This window comes from Halichoerus grypus, chromosome 7, assembly GCF_964656455.1.
Source record: "Halichoerus grypus chromosome 7, mHalGry1.hap1.1, whole genome shotgun sequence".
NCBI classification, from domain to species: Eukaryota; Metazoa; Chordata; class Mammalia; order Carnivora; family Phocidae; genus Halichoerus; species Halichoerus grypus.
This window is the reverse complement of record NC_135718.1, coordinates 100118316-100142072: the sequence shown is the minus strand read 5'-3', so window position 1 is coordinate 100142072 and position 23757 is coordinate 100118316. Positions and strand designations below refer to the sequence as shown.

Sequence of the window (23757 nt, the reverse complement as noted above, 5' to 3'; positions counted from 1 at the left end):
CAGGAATATATTGGAGCTTTTCAAAGACCTTGTAAATATCTCACTCCCGGTTTTTCCTTTTAAGGTTGTTTCGTTAGACTCTTGTTAACCCCAACTGGCAAGGCTACCACCTGCAGTTGCAATGTTGCCACCAGTGGTTTTCAACAAATGCCCTGGGTATAAACCTGTACAAAGCAATTTCTGAGTCAAGTCAAATAAATGCAAACCCTGGGAATGGAGCTTTCCAGCAAATATCCAGATGGGTCACATAGTGAGTGGAGTGGAGTGGGGGTTTTCAGGATTGCCAAATTGTTCTGCTTCCTCCAGTTGGCTGCTATGCTGCTGTTTTTCACAGATACTAAAATTGTGATGCTGTTGGTTTTCAAGGCTTCCACAAAGTTACACAGAGGGGATAGAATTAGGGCAAGTTGAAACATTTTCTCTTACTAAGATTCAGCCATATTTCTTATTGTTGCAAAATGTAGTTAATTTCCAGGGTTCTAAAAACGTTGGTGACAGTTTTTTCCAGTGTTTTAATTCACTTGTGGAGGAATGGATTTTTGGAGGTCCTTACTTTGGTTGTTTCAGAAATGCTTGGCTCTGGAATTCATTTTTGTTGAAAGTAGGAGGTAGAGATGTAAATTTGTCGCATATTCATAGCCAGTTATTCCAACCTAGTTAGTGAATACTCCCTTCTTCCCCCAAAGATTTGAAATGCCTTTTCTGTTAAATGCCTGGCATTCTATTATTCAATAGATACTTCTTGAAAGATTATTCTGTGCCATGTACTGTTCTGATATATTCATAGGTATGTTTTAATGCTTTATTTTCTTTTCTGTTGATCTATTTGATAATTTCCATGCTATGTTTTGTTTTGTATTTTGACTAGAGTTTTAGAATAGGTAGGAGAAGTGTTCCAACTTGTTGATTTTTTTTTTTTTTTAAATAGGTGTTGCTGGTCTTTACATTTTTTGAGTGTATTATTTTGACATCACTTTATAATATAAATTATATCAAAAATTATAATGGAATTTTAATTATGATTGCATTTAACTTATAAATTCATTTGGGGGTTATATTTTGACCTTCAGTAAACTTCATAATTTTCTTTCGGCTATTTCTTGATAACCTATGTACAAATCCTACAGCTGTGTTTTTATTGAGACACTTTTCTATTTTATACTAAAGGAGAAAAATGAAATAAAATTTGGAAAATAGGTCACTAGCCATCTACCTAAATTCATGACATTATAGTACATCATTTTCCAAAGCACAGTTGACTCTTGAACAATGGAGAGGGTGGTTTAGAGGTGCACCCCCGCAGTCAAAAATACATATGTAATTTTTGACTCTCCAGAAACTTAACTATGAATAGTACACTAATAGGACAAGGCACCACATCTCTCCTTGTCCCCACCCAAAGTTAACAAAGCTGGATCCTAGAGTGGTACCTGTTCCTTGCTTCCATACCCAAGAATGTGGGAAATCTTTTTATACATGGAATCTGAGGGAAAGCAGAACACCTTTACCTGTCTCTCTAGATTGCTTGTTCCATCAGACCCCCTTTATGAAGTTCTAATGCAGTTTCTGCTTATAGGAGATGCTATCAAGTGGTGAACTGCCAGTTAGTTCCCTGGAGGTAATAGCTCCCCACTTTGGAGAGCTCTCAGCACCATGGACAGTGCCCTCCTTGCTGTCCACTCTACATCCCAGGTTCCTGCTTGGTGCTCTTGGCTCCAGTTTTCTGGACCTGTTACCCTGGGAGTGGGGGGGTGGGAGGAGTGGGAGAGGTGAAGGGTGAAGGCAGGTTATTCTGTGGTCCTTGGCCAATTTTAGCCCATGACTGGCCCTGCCCCACCACCTCACTGAGAATCTCTCCCCAGAGCTGGTTCCTTTGCACCTCTCAGTTCAAGACCTCAATGGTATTGAGTAGGGTGAGGAGTGCCAGGAGCAGGCAAGAGCCCTACTGTTCCAGGCTTCACTGCATCTTTCCTTTGCCTTCCCTTCTAGTCATTTTGGCAACTTCTACCTTACTTTTCAATCATAATATAAAATACATATTTATTGAAAAAATCCCCATATAAATGGACCCACACAGTTCAAGCCAGTGTCTTCAAGGGTCAACTGTATATTCTAAGAAATACTGTTTCCCCTGGATTATAGTGGTGAAATGCCTTTAGTAATACTGGATAAACAAAGTTAACCAGATTCTTCATTAGGTAGAACTTTGTGGCACCTTTACATATTAATGTATATTGCCTACCTATTTACTTCACCCCAGAATAGTTTTGTTCAAAGCATATGTGAGTATAAATAACATTATGAAATGATATTATAGGATGTTTTTTAGTTTGAAAAATTCCTCACTAAGATTAATAATACTTGTTTCATAATCTGAATGGCCACAGAGCCCAAATAAATTGAATACTTTCATTACCATAACAATTACTAATAATGCAGTCCATGAAGTACAGTAGATTCTGAGTGCCTATTATAGAAAGTTGAATTATGATCTCTGTATAACACACAGATATTTTCTTTAATGCTTTAATATTTTAAGAATCAGTAAGCCATGTAACAATTCTAATTTGAAACCGGTCTCATTACTTTATGTTTACTTAGCATATGGTAATTCTCATTAATCAGTTCATTAAGTTTTTCCCTTTCTCAAGATAAAAATCTAGCAGAGATGTTTATTCTACCCTGAAGCTAGTTTTGTGAAGGATTTTTTGTTTTATTTATGTCTGTTGGCATTAATTTAACATAATATTAAAATAGATTTATTTTTGTGTGTATAAGCTTTATTTGGTTATTAATTTGCTTCAGTGGAGCTAGTGTTAGCCTGCTAAACTGCTCATTATTTTTTTAGACTTATTCTAGTTTTTTCCTTCTTCACAAACATATTAAATCAGATGTTAAAAAACAAAAAATGGCACTGCAGTAGCAAGATTACAAGTGGAAATACACATAAAGAAAGAAATGGTCTTTTTATTTTGTCACCCATTATGTACTTATTATGTTACTTTATCTAAATCATATTTTACTTTCTGTTTATAATTAGAGACTTAAAGTTACATGTTATGGGTTTTTAAGTAAAAGTTGTATTTCAGTTTTAAATATAGCTTTCTGTGTTGGAAAGAAGCACCCTCCTTTTTTGTCCCAGTTCTATCTTAGCTTTGTTATTTATCAATAAGTAGGCATTTAAAACCAATCACCCTTTATACCACAGGCAAGGCGAATGATCATTTTTACATGTTCCTTTTTTCTTTAGAAACTGCCCTTGGTGCATTAGCAAGAGTCCTAAGAGAAGACTGGAAACAAAGTGTTGAGTTAGCTACAAATATAATTTACATCTTTTTTTGCTTTTCCAGGTAAGTATAAAAATAAGGAAATAAAAGGAAAAGTCTATCTCTGTTTCAGTCTGTCAATAGTTTGGATTGTGGATTACTGGTTTGCTCTCTTCCTGTGTGTCTGCCGAAACTCTGCCTCTGAACTCTTACTCTCTTTCCCATTCTCTATCCTCTCTACTGTTCTGTCCTTCATTCAGTCTGTATTGACCCATGCATGTACATGGATACACACAGAGTAGGATAGTAAATTGGTTTAGAATTTAAGAGTATGGACTCTGGAAATAGACTGGATTTGAATCCAAGTACTGCTATTTACTACTTGTGTGTTCTTGATTACATTAATTCTGTGCCTCAGTTTCCTCATCTGTAAACTGGATAGTAACACTGTTTTTGAATAATTTTTAGAATAAAGCATGACCCAGAGTAAGTGCCAGTATATATGTATATATACATATATATGTATATGTATATATATGTAACTGTTATGTATCCATATATGCTATTTATATATATATATATTCTTTAGAAAGATATTTATTGAGACATTTTGAAAAGTCTAGCCAATTCCCAGAGAATTGCCTCTGTTCTAAAAATGTGCCAGCATTAGTGAGTAGGTATTTATTGAATAAATACTCGGATGAATGAATTGTGTAGGAAACATATGCAAAAACCTGATTACTAATATTTTACTGGCTTATTCTCTGGTAATCCATTTTATTTAATATTAGTAATATTATGTTATTAGTTTTGTTTTACAGCAGTCTGAAAGTTTATTTTTGAGAGTATCTGCATAGTTAAAATAGTGGTTGATTATAAAAAATGCATTTTATTTCATTTCTAACTTAAAAATTTTATTTCAGGTAATGGTAATATATATAAAGTAATCTTATAATTTCAGGTCTTCATAGTATACCCTGGGTGTATTCATTTGTTGAAATATATATATCAAATTTATTTTCTACATTAATTATACATGTGTTTACCCAAAATAACTTTCCTGAATCTACAAAACATAATGCTTCAAATACATACTAAAATCTCTTCTTTAAAGCTTTTCTCAGTTTCATGGACTTATCACTCACTATAAAATTGGAGCTCTGTGTATGAATATCATTGATCATGAGTTAAAAAGACATGAGCTGTGGCAAGAAGAACTCTCTAAGAAGAAGAAAGCTGATATCCTTTTAGAGTGGCATTTCACCGCAGTGTTGTTGCTAATGAGCTTTGGATGGGTGGGATGGTTTTGGGTTTTTTTTCCATTTACGTTATTTGGAAAAATAAAAGAGTATTGAAGGTTAAGATGAAGAGTGAGACTATCAGAATGAATATAGTTTGACATATACTTTTTATCTCTTTGATTAGTTGTTAAGATGGAAGGAGCAGTAATAGTGGTCCTAGATAATTGAACTGGTGAGTGTTTAAGTGGCTATATCAATATATCTCCTAAGATCCTTTGGTTAGCTGAAGTCTGGCTCACTGCTGTTGTTTATGTAGTTCTGTCTATGTCATAAGGTGACTGATTGGAATAGGTGTGAATTTGGTGAACATAGTTTTAAATTCTATTTTGCTAATTAAGTGCAAAAATTCTTTTCTTAATACATATACATTTGAGAGGCCTACAGAATGATAGAACCTATGAAAAGAATCTTAAAAAGTGATCCATTTTAACCTATCCTTCAAAACAGGAATGTTTTCTGCAGCTTCCCTTACAAATTGGTTGTTTACTCTCTTCTTTGACAATGTCGCTGCTTATTGATTTAGTTCATTCTGTGGTTTGGCATCCTATTTATTATGTTCTTTTGCTTAGTGTACTAAAATCCACTTGTCAATAACTTCTGTCCCTTGAATCTAATCTTGCATGCTAAAGCAATATAGACTAAGGGTAGTCTCTTAAACATCACTTTTCTTGTATTTGAAGATATTTATCATATTGCTTCTACAGAGTAATTTTTCTAGATTGAAGGCCCTTGTTTTTTCATAAGGCTTATTCAACAACCATACTGGTAATTTTCCTTTGAACCCAGTATTTATTGATCTCTTTTAAAAAGTAAAAGTAGTATTCCTGTTGTGCAAAGTATCATACGTTTCTTACCTCTCCATCATGGAATCCCCAAGATACTCTAAAAATATACCCTAACACACACACAAGTTTTGACTTTTCTTTGTTAGGATCTTTCCAGGTTTAGAAATTTTCTATTTGTGCTATGAGCTTCGGAAATCTAGATTGGTGTTGACTTAAACTCTATGGACAATTCAATAATCCTGGAGACTTTAGATAATTTCTGGAGTCACAAGTCTCCTAAATATACTCCAAATTCATTAAATAGGAGGGGTATGGAGAGAACTACTGACAGAACTTTTAGCAATCATTAATTTATATTTTATGATTGTTGGGTGACAGGAACTGGTATTTTAGGACATAGCGTATTCCTATAAGTATCAGATACCATTGATCATAAGATGCATCATTATTCATGAACCACTAAGAATGGAAAAAAAATGCTTCAATTAAACTATGACATATCATGGATTATAAGACATCCTGAAATGCAGGAGATTCCTTGTGTTTTGATACAAGTAGCAGTCAACAAGGAGGAAGTTTTTAAGTGCTTGGGGATCCTGAAGTCAGACTGAAGTAATTGATTATTTCTGCAGGTGTCCAGGGAATTATTTGGGACCATAAGATGTAATTTAAAATTTTTGGTGACCTCTAACTTTGGGATATTTCTCTTTGATATCAAGTCTGAAGAGGGTACTAAAGAAAAGAGCTTTAGATCTAATCAACATTCTTTGAATATTCTGGGCATCTGTCTGAGGTGAAATTTAGTATTCTTATTAACTAAAACACTCTCTAAGGCAGTAATCCTTTTGGTTCATGGATCCACTTGTTAATATGTTGAAAGAGACTTGTGTACATATGTAAGATATTTGCATAAAATTTCTGGGATTCATGTATTTGGTAACAACCCAAACATATGTTCACCCAAGGTCTCCAAGCATATCCTTGAGCCCTTGGTTAAGAAGTTCTAACAATTATTGTGCAGAGATGAATATTTTAGTTTTAAACTACTGGTTAGAGAAAACTAGATAATACTGCACATAAAATATAATAGTACTGTTCTTCATAGTATTTTTCAGTAGGTTTTCTTTGCTTCAGTAAATATGGATGATCCTTAACTTAAGTTGCTTACTTGATGAAGACCCTGAAAACCAAACCTTGAGAAAAGATTATGAAAAAACCTTTAAAAAATACCAGGGGCTTGTGGTAAAACAAGAACAGCTCTTACGAGGTATGATTTCCTAAGCAATGAGAAACACAACAAAGTGCTTACACTACGTTAATTTTGTTCAATTTTTTTTTTTCAGATCGGTAAAGCTAATATCAGAATAGTTGAAAAGTCTCTAAATTTTAATATGCTGTAAATTCTTTTATTTTTAGCTTGGGTAGTAATGTTTTAAGTTTCATTCCACTATTTTTCCACCAAAAGGCCCTATTCAGCTTTTAAATGTGTATATACTTGTAATTTATTTACTTGGGATTTTTTAATCCGGTAATTGTCCTTTTCAGTAATGACAATCTGATCCCTCGAACACTAATATTAACTAATATTAGTTATAATAGTACTAATATCTTATTTAACTTATTTTGTTGCTTTCCTAGGAAATGTTATAAAATTTTTCAAAATATTTCTCTTGATTAATAAAAAATAGTCTCTTCCTTCTGAGGTTTATAGAGAGCTCTAACAATTCAATAGTGTGGTTTCATAGTCATTGTATAAGATGCAAAGTCTTATGAAGGTTAGTGAGAATGTGGGGATTTTAAGTGTGCATTCCACTCCTGCTTTGTAGTTGACTGTTGATTTTTTTCCAGTTTTGTTGAGATATAATTGACATATAACACTGTGTTAGGTTTAAAGTATACAGTGTGATGATTTGGTGCACACATATATTGCAAAATGTTTACCACAATAAGGTTAGTTAACGTGTCCTTCACCTCACATAATTGCCATTTTGTTGTTGTTGTTATGGTGAGAACATTTAGCATCTATTCTCATAGCAACATTCAAATATACAATACAGTATTGTTAACTGTAGTCACCATGGTGTACATTAATTAGATCCCTGGAACTTATTCATCTTATGACTGAAAGTTTGTACCTGTTGACCAAGGTCTTCCCCTTTCCCCCACAACCCAGCCTCTGGTAAGCATCAATCTACTTTGTTTTTAGGAATACAATGTTTTTAGATTCCACATATTAAGTGAAAACATACAATATTTGTCTTCCTCTGTCTGATTTCACTTAAAATAATGCCCTCAAGGTCCATCTGTGTTGTCACAAATGGCAGAATATCCTCTTTTTAAGAAGAAGAATGTAGCAGGAGGGGAAGAATGAAGGGGGGGAAATCGGAGGGAGAGAAGAACCATGAGAGACAATGGACTCTGAAAAACAAACTGAGGGTTCTAGAGGGGAGGGGGTTGGGAGGATGGGTTAGCCTGGTGATGGGTATTGAGGAGGGCACGTTCTGCATGGAGCACTGGGTGTTATGCACAAACAATGAATCATGGAACACTATATCTAAAACTAATGATGTAATGTATGGGGATTAACATAACAATAAAAAAATTTAAAAAAAAAGTATCCTCTTTTTTTATGAATGAATAATATTTCGGGGTGTGTGTTTGTGTGTGTGTATGTGTGTGTGCCACATCTTTATCTATGCATCCATCAGTGGACAGTTAGGCTGCTTCATGTCTTGGCTATTGTGAATAATGCCTCAGTGAGCACAGGAATGCAGATATCTCTTTGAGATCATGATTTCATTTCCTTTTACCCAGAAATGGTGTTGCTGGATCATATGGTAGTTTTATTTTTAACTTTTTGAGAAACCTCCATACTGTTTTCCATAGTGGCTGCACCAATTTACATTCCTACCAAGAGTGCAGTTTAAGTTCCTACCAGTTTACATTCTTTTTACTCCACATCCTTGCCAGCATTTATCTCTTGTCTTTTTAATAATAGCTATTCTGACAGGTATGAGGTGATCTGTCATTGTGGTATTGATTTGCATTTCCCTGATGATTAGTGATGTTGAGCCACCTTTTCATTTACCTATTGGTAATTTGTATATCTTCTTTGGGAAAATGTCTATTCAAATCCTTTGTCCATTTTTAAATCAGATTTTTGTTCTTGTTATTCAGTTGTATGAGTTTCTTACACCTTTTGGGCATTAACCCCTAATCAGATACATGATTTGCATATATTTTCTCCCATTCTGTAGGTTGCCTTTTCACTTGGTTGATTCTTTCTTTTGCTGTACAAAAGCTTTTTTAGTTTTATGTAGTCTCACTTGTTGATGACTACTTTTGTTGCTTGTGCTTTTGGTCTCATTTCCAAAAAATCATTGCCAAGACAAGGAACTTTTTCCCTCTATTTTCTTCTAGGAGCTTTACATTTTCAAGTCCTTAATCCTAAGGATTATTTTATTTCAGTCCTTTTTCTTTTTTCCTTTGTAAGTCCAGTTAATTTTTGTGAGTGGTATTAGGGGTCTAATTTCATTTTTTTGTACGTGAGTATTCAGTTCTCCCAGCACCCTTTATTTTGAAGAAACTGTCCTTTCCCCTGTTGAGTATTCTTGGCTCTCTTGTCAAATATTTGTTGACCTTTATATGTGGATTTATTGAGCTCTCAATTGTTTCATTGATCTATTATGTCTGTTTTTATGCTAACACCATCTGTTTGATTACTATAGCTTTGTAACATATTTTAAAAACAAAGTATGATGCCTCCAGCTTTATACTTTTTCAAGATTGCTTTGGCTATTTTGAGTCATTTATGGTTTCATGTAAATTTTTGTATTTTTTTTTTCTATTTCTGTGAAAAATGACACTGGAATTTTGAGAGAGGACATGGCTCTATAGATGTCTTTGGGTAGTATGGACATTTTAATGATAGTAACTCATCCCGTCCTTGGGCACAGCATATCTTTACATTTATTTGTGTCTTCAAATTTCTTTCATCAGTTTATAGATCCTTCACTTCTTTGGTTAAATTTATTCCTAGGTATATTATTCTTTGGTTAAATTTATTCCTAGGTATATTATTCTTTGGTTAAATTTATTCCTAGGTATATTATTGTTTTTGATGCTATTGTAAATGAGATTGTTTTATTTCCTTATAGTTGTTAGTGTATAGGAGGAGTACAACTGATTTTTGTGTATTGATTTTTTATCCTGAAACTTTATTGAATTCATTTATTCTAATAGTGTTTTAGTAGTCTTAAGGATTTTCTGTATAAGATTATATGAGATTATATCTTCAGCAAACAGAGACAATTTCATGTCTTCCTTTCTAATTTGTATACCTTTATTTCTTTTTCTTGCCTAAATTCTCTGGCTAGTTCTTCCAGTATTATATTGAATAAAGGTGTCAAGAGTGAGCATTCTTGCCTTTTTGCTAATCTTAGAGTAAAAACTTTAGTTTTTCACTATTGATTTTGATGTTGGTAGTGGGATTTTCATGTTAACTACTTTCTATTCCTAGGATTTTAATATGGAAGGATGTTGAATTTTGTCAAATGCTTTTTCTGCATCGATGCATATGATTTTTGTCTTTTATTCTATTAATGTCATGTATCGTATTTTTTTGATTTGTGTATGCTGAACCATCTGTGCACCCCAGGGATAAATCCTACTTCGTCGTGGTATGTGATCCTTTTAATGTGCTATGCATTCAGTTTGCTAGTATTTTATTGAGAATTTTTGTATCTCTGTTCATCAGGGATACTGGTCTATAGTTTTTTGTTTTATGTTTTTCCTTGTGGTGTCCTTATCTAGCTTTGTATCAGGGTAACTCTTCAATTTTTTGGATGAGTTTGAGAAGGATTGGCATTAATTCTTTAAATGTTTGGTAGGAGTAGCCTGTGAAGCCATCTGGTCCTAGGCTTTTCTTTTTGCAAGGTTTGTGGTTATTGATTCAGCCTGCTGACTCATTATTGGTCTGTTCAGATTTTCTTCATGATTCAGTCTTGATAGGCTGTATGTTTCTAGAAATTTATTCTTTTTTCTAGGATGTCCATTTGGCTTGTAATTGTTTATATTAGTCTCTTAAGATCCTATGTATTCCTGTTGTATTGGTTGTAATGTCTCTACTTTAGTTTGTAATTTCATTTCAGTCCTTTTTCTTTTTTCCTCTGTAAGTCCATTAAAAGTTTGTTCACTTTGTTCATCTTTTTAAAAACCCCAACTCTTAGTTTTGCTGATCTTTTCTATTGTTTTTCTGTTCTCTATTTCATTTATTTCTGCTTTGATCTTTGTGATTTCCTTCATTCAACTACTTTGGGCTTCATTTGTTCTTTTTCTAGTTCCTTCAGGTGTAAAGTTAGGTTGCTTGAGATTTTTTATTTTCTCTTTTTTCTTAATGTTAGTATTTATGGCTATACACATCTCTCTTAGCACTTCTCTTGCTGCATACTTTAAGTTTTGGTATGTTGTGTTTCATTTTTGTTAGTTTCAAGGTAGTTTTTTATTTCCTTTTTGATTTCACCTTTGATCCATTGGTTATTCTGGAGTGTATTGTTTAATGTCCACATATCTGTGAATCTTCCAGCTTTCCTTTGGTTATTGATTTGTAGTTTTAAGACATCGTGGTTGGAAAAGATCCCTGGTATGATCAATTTTTTAAAATTTGCTAAGACTATTTTGTGACCTATCCTAGAGATTGTTCTGTGTGCACTTGAGAAGAATGTGTTCTCTGCTGTTGTTGGATGGAATGTTCTGTTTATGTCTCTTAGGTCCACTTGTTCTAAAGTCTAGTTCATGTCTTTTTCCTTATTGATTTCTGCCTGGATGATATATTCACTGTTAAAAGTACAGTATTGAAGTTCCCTACTATTATTATATAGATGTCTGTTACTCCCTTCAGATCTGTTAGTATTTGCTTAATATATTTAGATGCACCAATATTGGGTGCCATATATATTTACAATTGTTATATCTGCTTGATGAATGACGCTTTACCATTATAAATCACCTTCTTTGTCTCCTGTTACAGTTTTTTTTTTTAATTTTATTATGTTATGTTAGTCACCATACAATACATCATTAGTTTTTGATGTAGTGATCCACGATCCATTGTTTTCGTATAACACCCAGTGCTCCATGCAGTACGTGCCCTCCTTAATACCCATCACCGGGCTAACCAATCCCCCCTCCCCCCTCCCCTCTAAAACCCTGTTTGTTTCTCAGGTCCATAGTCTCTCATGGTTCATCTCTCCCTCCAATGCCCCCCGCCCATTTTTCCCTTCCTTCTCTTAATGTCCTCCATGTTATTCCTTATGTTCCACAAATAAGTGAAACCATATGATAATTGACTTTCTCTGCTTGACTTATTTCACTTAGCATAATCTCCTCCAGTCCCATCCATGTTGATGTAAAAGTTGGGTATTCATCTTTTCTGATGGCTGAGTAATATTCCAATGTATATATGGACCACATCTTCTTTATCCATTAATCTGTTGAAGGGCATCTCGGCTCTTTCTACAGTTTGGCTATTGCGGACATTGCTGCTATGAACATTGGGGTGCATATGGCCCTTCTTTTCACTACATCTGTGTCTTTGGGGTAAATACCCAGTAGTGCAATTGCTGGGTCATAGGGTAGCTCTATTTTTAAATTTCTGAGGCACCTCCACACTGTTTTCCAAAGTGGCTGTACCAACTTGCATTCCCACCAACAGTGTAAGAGGGTTGCCCTTTCTCCACAACCTCTCCAACATTTGTTGTTTCTTTCCCTGTCCATTTTTGCCATTCTAACTGGTGTAAGGTGGTATCTCAGTGTGGTTTTGATTTGGATTTCCCTGATGGCTAATGATGATGAACATTTTTTCATGTGTCTGTTAGCCATTTGTATGTCTTCTTCAGAGAAGTGTCTGTTCATCTCTTCTGCCCACTTTTTGACTTGATTATTTGTTTTTTGGGTGTTGAGTTTGAGAAGTTCTTTATAGATTTTGGATACCAGCCCTTTATCTGTAGTGTCATTTGCAAATATCTTCACCCATTCCTTGGGTTGCCTCTTTGTTTTGTTGACTATTTCCTTTGCTGTGCAGAAGCTTTTTATCTTGATGAAGTCCCAAAAGTTCATTTTTGCTTTTGTTTCACTAGCTTTTGGAGATGTATCTTGAAAGGAGTTGCTGTGGCCGATGTCAAAGAGGTTACTGCCTATGTTCTCCTCTAGGATTTTGGTGGATTCCTGTCTCACATTGAGGTCTTTCATCCACTTTGAGTTTATCTTTGTGAATGGTGTTAGAGAATGGTCGAGTTTCATTCTCCTGCATGTGGCTGTCCAATTTTCCCAGCACCATTTATTGAAGAGACTGTCTTTTTTCCATTGCATGTTTTTTCCTGCTTTGTCAAAGATTATTTGACCATAGAGTTGAGGGTCCATATCTGGGTTCTCTATTCTGTTCCATTGGTCTGTATGTCTGTTTTTGTGCCAGTACCATGCTGTCTTGGTGATCACTGCTTTGTAATATAGCTTGAAATCGGGCAACGTGATGCCCCCAGCTTTGTTTTTCTTTTTCAACATCTCCTTGGCGATTTGGGGTCTTTTGTGATTCCATACAAATTTTAGGATTGTTTGTTCCAGCACTTTGAAAAATGTCATTGGAATTTTGATCAGGATGGCATTGAAGGTATAGATTGCTCTGGGTAGCATAGACATGTTAACAATGTTTATTCTTCCGATCCATGAGCATGGAATATTTTTCCATCTTTTTGTGTCTTCTTCAATTTCTTTTATGAGTGTTTTGTAGTTCCTAGAGTATAGATCCTTTACCTCTTTGGTTAGGTTTATTCCGAGGTATCTTATGGTTTTTGGTGCTATTGTAAATGGAATCGTTTCTTTAATTTCTCTTTCTACAGTTGCGTTGTTAGTGTATAAGAAAGCAACTGATTTCTGTGCATTGATTTTGTATCCTGCCACTTTACTGAATTGCTGGATGAGTTCTAGTAATTTGAGGGTGGAGTCTTTTGGGTTTTCCACATAAACTATCATGTCGTCTGCGAAAAGAGAGTTTGACTTCTTCTTTGCCAATTTGAATACCTTTTATTTCTTTTTGTTGTCTGATTGCTGTTGCTAGGACTTCTAGTACTATGTTGAACAACAGTGGTGAGAGTGGGCACCCTTGACGTGTTCCTGATCTTAAGGGAAAGGCTTTCAGCTTTTCCCCATTGAGGATGATATTCACTGTGGGTTTTTCATAGATGGATTTTATGAGCTTGAGGAATGTTCCCTCTATCCCTATACTCTGGAGAGTTTTAATCAGGAAAGGATGTTGTATTTTGTCAAATGCTTTTTGTGCATCAATTGAAAGGACCATATGGTTCTTCTCCCTCCTCTTATTAATGTGTTCTATCACATTGATTGATTTGCGAATGTTGAACCACCCTTGCATCCCGGGGATAAATCCCACTTGGTCGTGGTGGATGATCCTTTTAATGTATTGTTGGATCCTATTAGCTAGGATTTTGTTGAGGATTTTGGAATCCATATTCATCAGGGATATCGGTCTGAAATTCTCCTTTTTGATGGGGTCTTTGCCTGGTTTGGGGATTAAGGTAATGCTGGCCTCATAGAATGAGTTTGGAAGTTTTCCTTCTGTTTCTATTTTTTGAAACAGCTTCAGTAGAATAGGTATTATTTCTTCTTTGAATGTTTGGTAGAATTCCCCAGGGAATCCATCAGGCCCTGGACTCTTGTTTTTTGGGAGGTTTTTGATCACTACTTCAATCTCGTTACTGGTTATTGGCCTATTCAGGTTGTCAATTTCTTCCTGTTTCAGTCTTGGCAGCTTATAGGTTTCCAGGAAGGCCTCCATTTCATCCAGATTGCTCAGTTTATTGGCATATAGTTGTTGATAATAATTTCTAATAATTGTTTCTATTTCCTTGGTGTTAGTCGTGATCTCTCCCCTTTCATTCATAATTTTATTAATTTGGGTCCTTTCTCTCTTCTTTTGGGTAAGTCTGACCAGTTGTTTATCAATCTTATTAATTCTTTCAAAGAACCAACTTCTAGTTTCATTGATCTGATCTACTGTGTTTCTGGTTTCTAATTCATTGATTTCTGCTCTAATTTTAATTATTTCTCTTCTAATGCGTGGCTTAGGCATCATTTGTTGCTTTTTCTCTAGTTCTTTAAGGTGTAGAGTTAGTTGGTGAATTTGGGATTTTTCTATTTTTTTGAGTGAGGCTTGGATGGCTATGTATTTCGCCTTAGGACTGCCTTTGCAGTATCCCATAGGTTTTGGACCGATGTGTTTTCGTTCTCATTGATTTCCATGAATTGTTTAAGTTCTTCTTTGATTTCTTGGTTGACCCAAACATTCTTGAGCAGAGTGGTCTTTAGCTTCCAAGTGTTTGAATTTCTGCCAAATTTTTCCTTGTGATTGAGTTCCAGTTTTAGAGCATTGTGGTCTGAGAATATGCAGGGAATAATCTCAATCTTTTAGTATCGGTTGAGACCTGATTTGTGACCCAGTATATGGTCTATTCTGGAGAAAGTTCCATGTGCGCTCGAGAAGAATGAATATTCTGTTGTTTTAGGGTGGAATGTTCTGTAAATATCTATGAGGACCATCTCGTCCAATGTATCATTCAAAGCTCTTGTTTCCTTGTTGATTTTCTGCTTAGATGATCTGTCCATTGCTGAGAGTGGAGTATTGAGGTCTCCTACAATTAACGTATTGTTATCAATATGACTCTTTATTTTGGTTAACAGTTGGCTTATGTAGATGGCTGCTCCCATGTTGGGGGCATAGATATTTACAATTGTTAGATCTTCTTGTTGGATAGACCCTTTAAGAATGATATAGTGTCCTTCTGTGTCTCTTATTACAGACTTTAGTTTAAAATCTAATTTGTCTGATATAAGAATTGCTACCCCAGCTTTCTTTTGAGGTCCGCTGGCATGGAAGAAGGATCTCCATCCCTTCACTTTCAGTCTGGATGTATCTTTAGGTTCAAAATGAGTCTCTTGTAGACAGCATATGGATGGGTCCTGTCTTTTTATCCAATCTGCAACCCTGTGCCATTTTATGGGAGCGTTTAGGCCATTTACGTTGAGAGTGATTATTGAAAGATATGAATTAATTGTCATCATGTTGCCTGTGAAGACGTTGTTTTTATAGATTGTCCCCATAAATTTCTGTTGTAGATCACTCTTGGGGTCTTTCTCCTTTTATAGAACCCCCCTTAATATTTCTTGCAGGGCCGGCTTAATGGTCACATATTCTTTCAACTTCTGCCGGTCGTGGAAGCTCTGCATCTCTCCATCCATTCTAATGAAAGCCTTGCCGGATAAAGTATTCTTGGCTGCATGTTCTTCTCATTTAGTACCCTGAATATGTCTTGCCAGGCCTTTCTGGCTTGCCAGGTCTCTGTGGATAGGTCTGACGTTATTCTGATGTTCCTCCCTCTGTATGTAAGGAATCTCTTCCCCCTAACTGCCCTTAAGATGGTTTCCTTAAGGGCTAAGATTTGCAAGTTTTACTATTACATGCCGGGGTGTTGGCCTGTTTTCCTTGATCTTAGGAGGGGTCCTCTCTGCCTCTAGGACTCGAATGTTTGTTTCATTCCCCAGATTAGGGAAGTTCTCAGCTACGATTTGCTCAAATACATCTTCTAGCCCTCTCTCTCTCTCCACTCCCTCCGGGATTCCAATGAGTCTGACATTGGAACGCCTCATGGTGTCACTTATTTCTCTGATTCTATTTTCATGGATTCTGAGTTGTTTTTCCCTGGCCTCCTCTTTTCCCTTTTTATCTATTATACTGTCTTCCAGATCGCTTATTCTCTCTTCTGTCTCAGTTACCCTAGCTGTTAGATTATCTAGATTGGATTGGATCTCATTGATAGCATTTTTAAGTTCTGCCAATTCCCCTTTTATTTCTGCCCTTAGAGACTCTATGTTGCCATTAATTGATTTCTCCATTCTAGCCATTGTCTTCACAATTGCTAGCCTGAATTCCATCTCCGACATCTTGGTTATATCTGCATCCATTTGTAAATCTGCAGCATAAGTCATAATCTCTGAGTCTTTTCTGTTTTGGGGGCTCCTCCTCCTAGTCATTCTGTTGATGGGTGTTTGAGGGAATGTATAGAGTCCAAATTATTGACCAGAACCCAAGCAAGATGCACCTGTTTTCTTGGGACCTTAGGGTTGCTGGCCTCTTGTTTTCCCAGCCTGTCTTCTGCAGGAGGGGCCTGCCCCGCTGTTACTCAGGCAACCCTGTTTGGGTGGAGTTGCCCTGCGCCCCTGTGGCGGGGGATGGGCTCAGTGGGAATCAGTCTTTGGGGCTTTTGTTCTCTGGCGCCTTTCCCTGGCGGCTTTCCATGTCCTTCCGCGAGTCAGAGCAGAAGAGACCGTTTCCAACCCTCTGCCTCAGAGCAGAGAGACCTCAGTCTGTTCTTCAGTGAGCTCTCCAGGCCACACCATGTCCGTTTCTGTCCCTGCTGCTATAAACTGCAGCGTCCTGGGTTGTGCGCCCCTCCGCAGCGCTCCCAGTCCTGCCTCCAGGTCGGGGCACGTCTCTGCCCTTTGTGCTTCTAAAACCACCAGCCGCTCCCAGTTCGCGCACCCGCGACTCCGCCACATGGCGTCCTGTCCCGGGGACTGCAGTTTGCGTGCGCCCGACTCCGCCCCTCGGGGTTTCCACCCCGGAGGTTGCAGTTCACCGGCGGGACCCCGGCACACCGGGTTTCTGTCCAGGCGGCTGCAGTTCGCGTGCGCGCAACCCCGCCGGTCTGGTTCTCCTCCCCAGGGGCTGCCCTAAAGTCCTTTCCCAACGCTACCGGTCTGCGAGTCTGTGCCCGTCCGCAGCGCCCGAGGCTGTCACTCACCGGCAGTGTAGGATCCCCACGTCCAGGCACCCTCCCGCCGCCGTTTATCCTCCGATATCTGCTGGCAGAATCACGACTCTCCGCTTCGTACCTCAAAACCAACCACCTGCGATATTCTGTTTGTAGAGATCCAGATCTTCTTACATCTCAGGCTGGTTTCGTGGGTGCTCAGAGTGGTCTGGTAGATATCCAGCTCAATTCCGGGGACCAGTTGAAATAGGGTCCCCTACTCCTCCGCCATCTTTCCCCCCTCCTCCTGTTACAGTTTTTAAGTCTGTTTTGTCTGAGTATAGATCAGTATAGTACCAAAGTATAGCTACCATTTTTTGTTTCTCTCTTTTGGTTTCCTTTTGCATGGAATATCTTTTTTCATCCCTTCACTTTGAACATATGTGTGCCCTATCATATATCATGTTACTAATTAGCATCCTTTCATTTCAGCTTGAAGAATTCCGTTAGCATTTCTTTTAAGGCAGATCTAATGGTGATGAACTCCCTCAGCTTTTATTTGGGAAGGTATTTTCCTTTCATTTCTGAAGGACAACTTTGTTGTGTAAAGTATATTTGGTTGGCTTTTTTTTTTTTTCAGCACTTTGAATATATCATTCCACTTATTCCTGGCCTGTAAGCTTTCTGCTGAGCAATCTCCTTATAGTCTTATGTGAGTTCCCTTGTAGGAGATAATTTTTTTTTCTTCCTGCTTTTAAAATTCTTTCTTGGGGTGCCTGGGTGGCTCAGTGGGTCAAACATCTGACTCTTGGTTTTGGGCTCCACGCTTAGCGGGGAGTCTCCTTGAGATTCTCTCCCTCTGTCCCTACCCCCACTCGTGTGCGCGCGCTCTCTCTCATAAATAAATCTTTAAAAAAGAAATAAAGTTCTCTCTTTGTCTTTGATTTTACATGATTTTGTTAAATGTGTCTTGTAGAACATCATTCTACATGTAGATTGAAATTTTGGGGTGAATTATTAATTTCATGAGGTCCACATCTCTCCCCAGACCTGGGACATTCTCAGCCATTATTTCTTTAAATTTTCTGCCCCTTTCTTTCCAGTCTCATTCTGGGATTCCAGTGATATGTAGATTATTTTCTTAATGCACAAGCTTGAGGTTAGCCTCTCCTGCTGTGCACCTGCATTTCCACTGCCTGTGACAACACCGTGCAACCTCAGGAATGCACACTTACAGCATAATTAGAGATCCATTCATCTTATATCCGTAGTTCATTTGTTTTTATTATTGATGGTATTTCATTATATTCATCTTTTAAGGGTTATCTGGGATGTTCCAGTTTTTCTCAATTACAAATAAAGTCACTGAGCATTAATGTGCGAGTCTTCATATGGGCATTTGCTTTCTTTTCTTTTAAAAAAATACTTTGTGATGGAATGCTGAGATCATATGGTAGGTGTATGTTTAACATCTTTAAGAAACTGTGAAATGGTTTTCTGCATGGTTGTACTATTGTACCTTCTCATATCAGTATATGAGAGTTCTAGTTGTTTCACATCTTCTCCAACATTTGATATGGTCAGTTGTATTACTTTTAGCCATTTTAAAATGTATGCAGTAGTATCATATTGTGGTCTTAACTTTCATTTTCCTAGTGTCTAGTTATATTGAATATCTCTTCATGTGTTTATCTGTCATTTTTATATCTTTTGTTATATTATCTGTTAAATCTTTTGTTTAATTTTTTTTGTTGGATTGCCTTCTTACTGAATTTTGAGAGTTTTTGTTTTTTTTTTAATTGGAGAGAGAACACGCAAGTGGGGAGGGGCAGAGGGAGGAAGAGAATCTTGAGCAGGCTCCTTGCCCCCCCCATCCCCCACCCCCCCACCCACTCTCGGCGCAGAGCCCAATGCAGGGCTTGATCTCATGACCCTGAGTTTATGACCTGAGCTGAAATCAAGAGTCAGATGCTTAACTGAGCCACCCAAGCACCCCAGGAGTTCTTTATATATATTGGATACAAGCCTTTATCATATACATATGATTTGCAGACATTTTCTCCCAGTCTTGCATTATCTTTTTCTTCTCTTAAGAGCATCTTTTGGAGAGCAGTATTTAAAATTTTTATGTAGTACAATTGATTTCATATTTCCTGAATTACAATTCTGGTATGATATCTAAGAAATTCTTTTCTAACTAAAGTTTACAAAGATTTTCTCCTCTGTTTTCTACAAGTTTTATTAGTCTTAGGTTTTACAGTTAAGTCTATAAGTTCTGAGTTAATTTTTGTATATGGTGTGAAGAATGGATCAAAGTTCTTTTTTATTCTTTTTGCTTATGCATGTCCAATTATCCAAGCATTATTTGTTGAAAACACTATCCTTTTACCTTTATCTGTTGGATTGTTTTATATGTTTGTAAAAATCTTTTATCCATGTATGTGCATTTCATTTCTGTACTCTAATTTCTGGTGTTCACCACATTTGTAACTCTTGAAACCAATAGCACAGTGTCTTCAGTATTGTGGCTTTATAGAAAAATCTTAAAAATGAAGTAGTATTAAGACTCCCAACTTTTTTTTTCAAAGGTGTTCTAGATATTCTAGGTATTTTGCATTTTCGTATTATTTTATAATCATTGTATTCATTTCTATAAAATTCTGAGGTATTGATTCAGATTACATTGAATATATATATTAATTTGGGAAGAATTGATATCGTAACAATATTGAGTCTTTTGACCGAAGGAAAGGATCTCTCTTTCCATTTATTTAGATTGTTTAATATCTCATAGTGGTGTTTTGTTATTTTCAGTTTTTTCACATCTTATGTCAGATTTATCCCTATCCCTAAGCGTTTCATATTTTTATTGCTAACCCTGAACACTCTTTTTAAAAAAATCTCAGTTGATTATTTGTTGCTTGTATATAGAAATATAATTGTTTTTTTATATTGGTTTTGAATTCTTCAACCTTGGTAAATTCATTTATTAATTAGTTCTAGTAACTTTCTTTTAAAGATTTCATCATATTTTCCACATAGATGAACATGTTATCTATAAATAAAGATAATTTCATCTTTTCAAATCAGGAAACCTTTTAATTATTATTTAGTTTGTTTATATGGTGAATTGCATTGATTGATTTTTCAAATGTTAAATCAACCTTGGGCTCCTGTATTAAAATCCCTCGTATTATCCTTTTTATATATCAGTGGATTAAATTTCCTTTGTTTTGCCTCTGTGTTCATAAGGGATATTTGTGTGTAGTTTTCTTTTGTTGTAAAATTTTCATGATAATGGTGGCTTCATAGGTTGACTTGGGATATATTCCATCTTATTTAACTTTCTGGGAGACCGTGTGCAGAATTGGTATTATTTCTTCTTTAAATGTTGGATAAGATATTCCAGTGAAGCCATCTGAACTCTTGTTTTCTTTGTGGGAAGATTTTAAACTGCGAATTCAATTTCTTGAATAGGTACTGTTCACATTCCCTATTTCTTTGTGAATGAGCTCAAGTAGCTTGAATCTTTAAAGGAATGTCTACATTTCAGGTTGTTCCATATTAATATTCCCTTATTATCTATTTTATTAATACCTATAGGATCTATAGTGATACAACCTCTGTCAACCCATAAACTGGCAAATTATGCCTTTCTTTTTTCTCCTGAGCATAGTAATTGGAGGGTTATCATTTTTTTTTATCTCAAGAACCAACTTTTGGTTTAATTGATTTTCTGTATATTTGTATTTTATATTTCATTGATTTCTCTACAGATCTTTATTATTTACTTTACTGAGCTTACTTAGGGTTCAGTTTGCTCTTTTTGTAGTTTCTTAAGGTGGAAGTAGGATTATTTATTCAAGACCTTTTTTCTTCTATATTAAAGGTGTTGAGGGCTATAAATTTCTCTTTAAGCACTGTTTTAGGGATAGCCCATAGATTTTGATATGTCCTGTTTTTATTTTCATTTTTATTCTGTCCAAAACACCTTTAAATTCCCCTTTTATTTCTTCTTTGACCCATAGGTTATTTAGAAAGGAGTTATTTTATATCTGAATATTTGGGGATTTCTCAGTAATGTAATCCCATTACTGTTAGAGAAAATACTTTTTATTCAAATTCCGGTTACCAGTACAGTATAATATTAGTGTCAGTTGTACGATATAGTGATCAGCACTTCCATATTCACCTGGTGCTCATCACACAAAGTGTACTTCTTAATCCCCATCACCTATTTAACCCATTGCCCCCATCTACCTCCCCTGTGGTAACCATCAGTTTGTTCTCTATAGTTAAGTCTGTTTCTTGGTTCACATCTCTCTCTCTTTTCCCTTTGCTTATTTGTTTTGTTTCTTAAATGTTACATGAATGAAATCATATGGTATTCATCTTTCTGACTTATTTTGCATAGTATTATACTCTCTGGCTCCATCCATGTTGTTGCAAATGGCAAGATTTCATTCTTTTGATGGCTACATAATATTTCTGTGTGTGTGTGTGTGTGTGTGTGTGTGTGTGTGTGTATGTGTGAACACATGCACACATCCCACATTTTGCTTATCCATCAGTCAATGAACACTTGAGCCATTTCTGTAATTTGGCTATTGAGATAATGCTGTTATAAACATCGGGGTGCATATATCCCTTTGAATTAGTATTGTTGTGTTCATTGGGTAGTTAAGTTGCTGGATCATAGGGCAGTTTATTTTTAACTTTTTACGGAACCTCCATACTGTTTTCCAGAGTTGGCTGCGCCAGTTTGCATTCCCGCCAATAGTGCAAAAGGGTTCCCCTTTCTCCACATCCTTGCCAACACCTGTTGTTTCTTGTGATTTTGATTTTAGCCATTCTGACAGGTGTGGTGTGATATCTCATTGTAGTTTTGATTTGAATTTTCCTGATGATGAGTGATGTTGAGCATCTTTTCATGTATCTGTTGGCCATCTCTATGTCTTCTTTGAAAAAATGCCTCTTCATGTCTTCTGCCCACTTTTTAATTGGATTATTATTGTTTTCTGTGTATTGAGTTGTATAAGTTCTTTGTATATTTTGGATATTAACCCTTTATCAGATAATGTCATTTGCAAGTATCTTCTCCCATTCCAAAGGTTGCCTTTTAATTTTGTCGATTGTTTCCTTCGCTGTGCAGAAGCTTTTTATTTTGATGAAGTCCCAGTAGTTTATTTTTGTTTTTGTTTCCCTTGCCTCAGGAGACCTATCTAGAAAGAAGTTGTTATGGTCAATGTCTTAAGAGGTTACTGCCTGTGTTCTCCTCTAGGATTTTTATGGTTTCAGATCTCACATTTAGGTCTATGATCCATTTTAAATTTATTTTTGTGTAGGATGTAACAAAGTGGTTACAAACAAACAAAAGAAACAAAACATTCTTTTGCATGTTGCTGTCTAGTTTTCCCAACACCATTTGTTAAAGAGACTGTCTTTTTCCCATTGGATATTCTTTCTTGCTTTGGCAAAAATTAATTGAACATATAGTTTTGGGTTCATTTCTGGGTTTTCTATTCTGTTGTATTGATCTATGAATCTGTTTTTGTGCTAGTACCATACTGTTTTGATCCCTACAGTTTTGTAATATAACTTCAAGTCCAGAATTGTGATGCCCCCAGCTTTGCTTTTCTTTCTCAAGGTTGCTTTGGCTCTTCGGGGTCTTTTGTCATTTTATACAAATTGTGGAATTGTTCTAGCTCTGTGAAAAATGCTGTTGGTATTTTGATAGGGATTGCATTAAATGTGTAGATTGCTTTGAGCATTATAAACATTTTTTTTTTTAAAGATTTTATTTATTTATTTGACAGAGAGAGTCACAGCGAGAGAGGGAACACAAGCAGGGGGAGTGGCAGAGGGAGAAGCAGGCTCCCCGCGGAGCAGGGAGCCCGATGCGGGGCTCGATCCTAGGACCCTGGGATCATGACCTGAGCTGAAGGCAGATGCTTAACGACTGAGCCACCCAGGCGCCCCGTGCATTATAAACATTTTAACAGTGTTTGTTCTGGGTGCCTGGGTGGCTCAGTCGGTTAAGCATCTGCCTTCGGCTCAGGTCATGATCTAGGGTCCTGGGATCAGAGTCCTATATCGGGTTCCCTGCTCAGTGGGGAGTCTACTTCTCTCTCTGCCCCTCCCCCTGCTCGTGCCCTCCTTTCTCTCTCTCTGTCTCTCTAAAATAAATAAAATCTTAAAAAAAAAGAAAAAACAGTGTTTGTTCTTCCGGTCTGTGAGCATGGAATGTCTTTTCATTTCTTTGTTATTTTCAGTTTCTTTTATCATTGTTTTATGTTTTCAGAGTACAGGTCTTTCACCTCTTTGGATAGGTTTATTCCTAGATATCTTACGGTTTTGGGTGAAATTTTTAAATGGGATTGATTCCTTAATTTCTCTTTTTGCTGCTTCATTATTGGTGTATAGAAATGCAACAGATTTCTGTAGATTTTGTATCCTGTGACTTTACTGAATTCATGTATCCATTCTAGCAGTTTTTGATGGAGTCTTTGGGTTTTCTATATAGAATATCATGTCATCTGCAAATAGTGGAAGTTTTACTTCTTCCTTGCCAGTTTGGATGCAT

At 36.3% G+C, this 23757-nt stretch overlaps 1 protein-coding gene across 2 annotated transcripts in view; it reads left to right on the top strand.

Annotated features, from left to right (window-relative positions):
* Positions 1-23757, top strand: part of KIFAP3 (kinesin associated protein 3) — a 184772-nt gene that overhangs the window by 43496 nt on the left and 117519 nt on the right. For both annotated transcript variants that reach the window (XM_036097963.2, XM_078077942.1), the window contains exons 6-8: positions 3251-3350; positions 4381-4505; positions 6521-6619. In XM_036097963.2, the coding sequence (XP_035953856.2) occupies positions 3251-3350; positions 4381-4505; positions 6521-6619 (324 nt within the window). The remainder of the gene's footprint in view (positions 1-3250; positions 3351-4380; positions 4506-6520; positions 6620-23757) is intronic.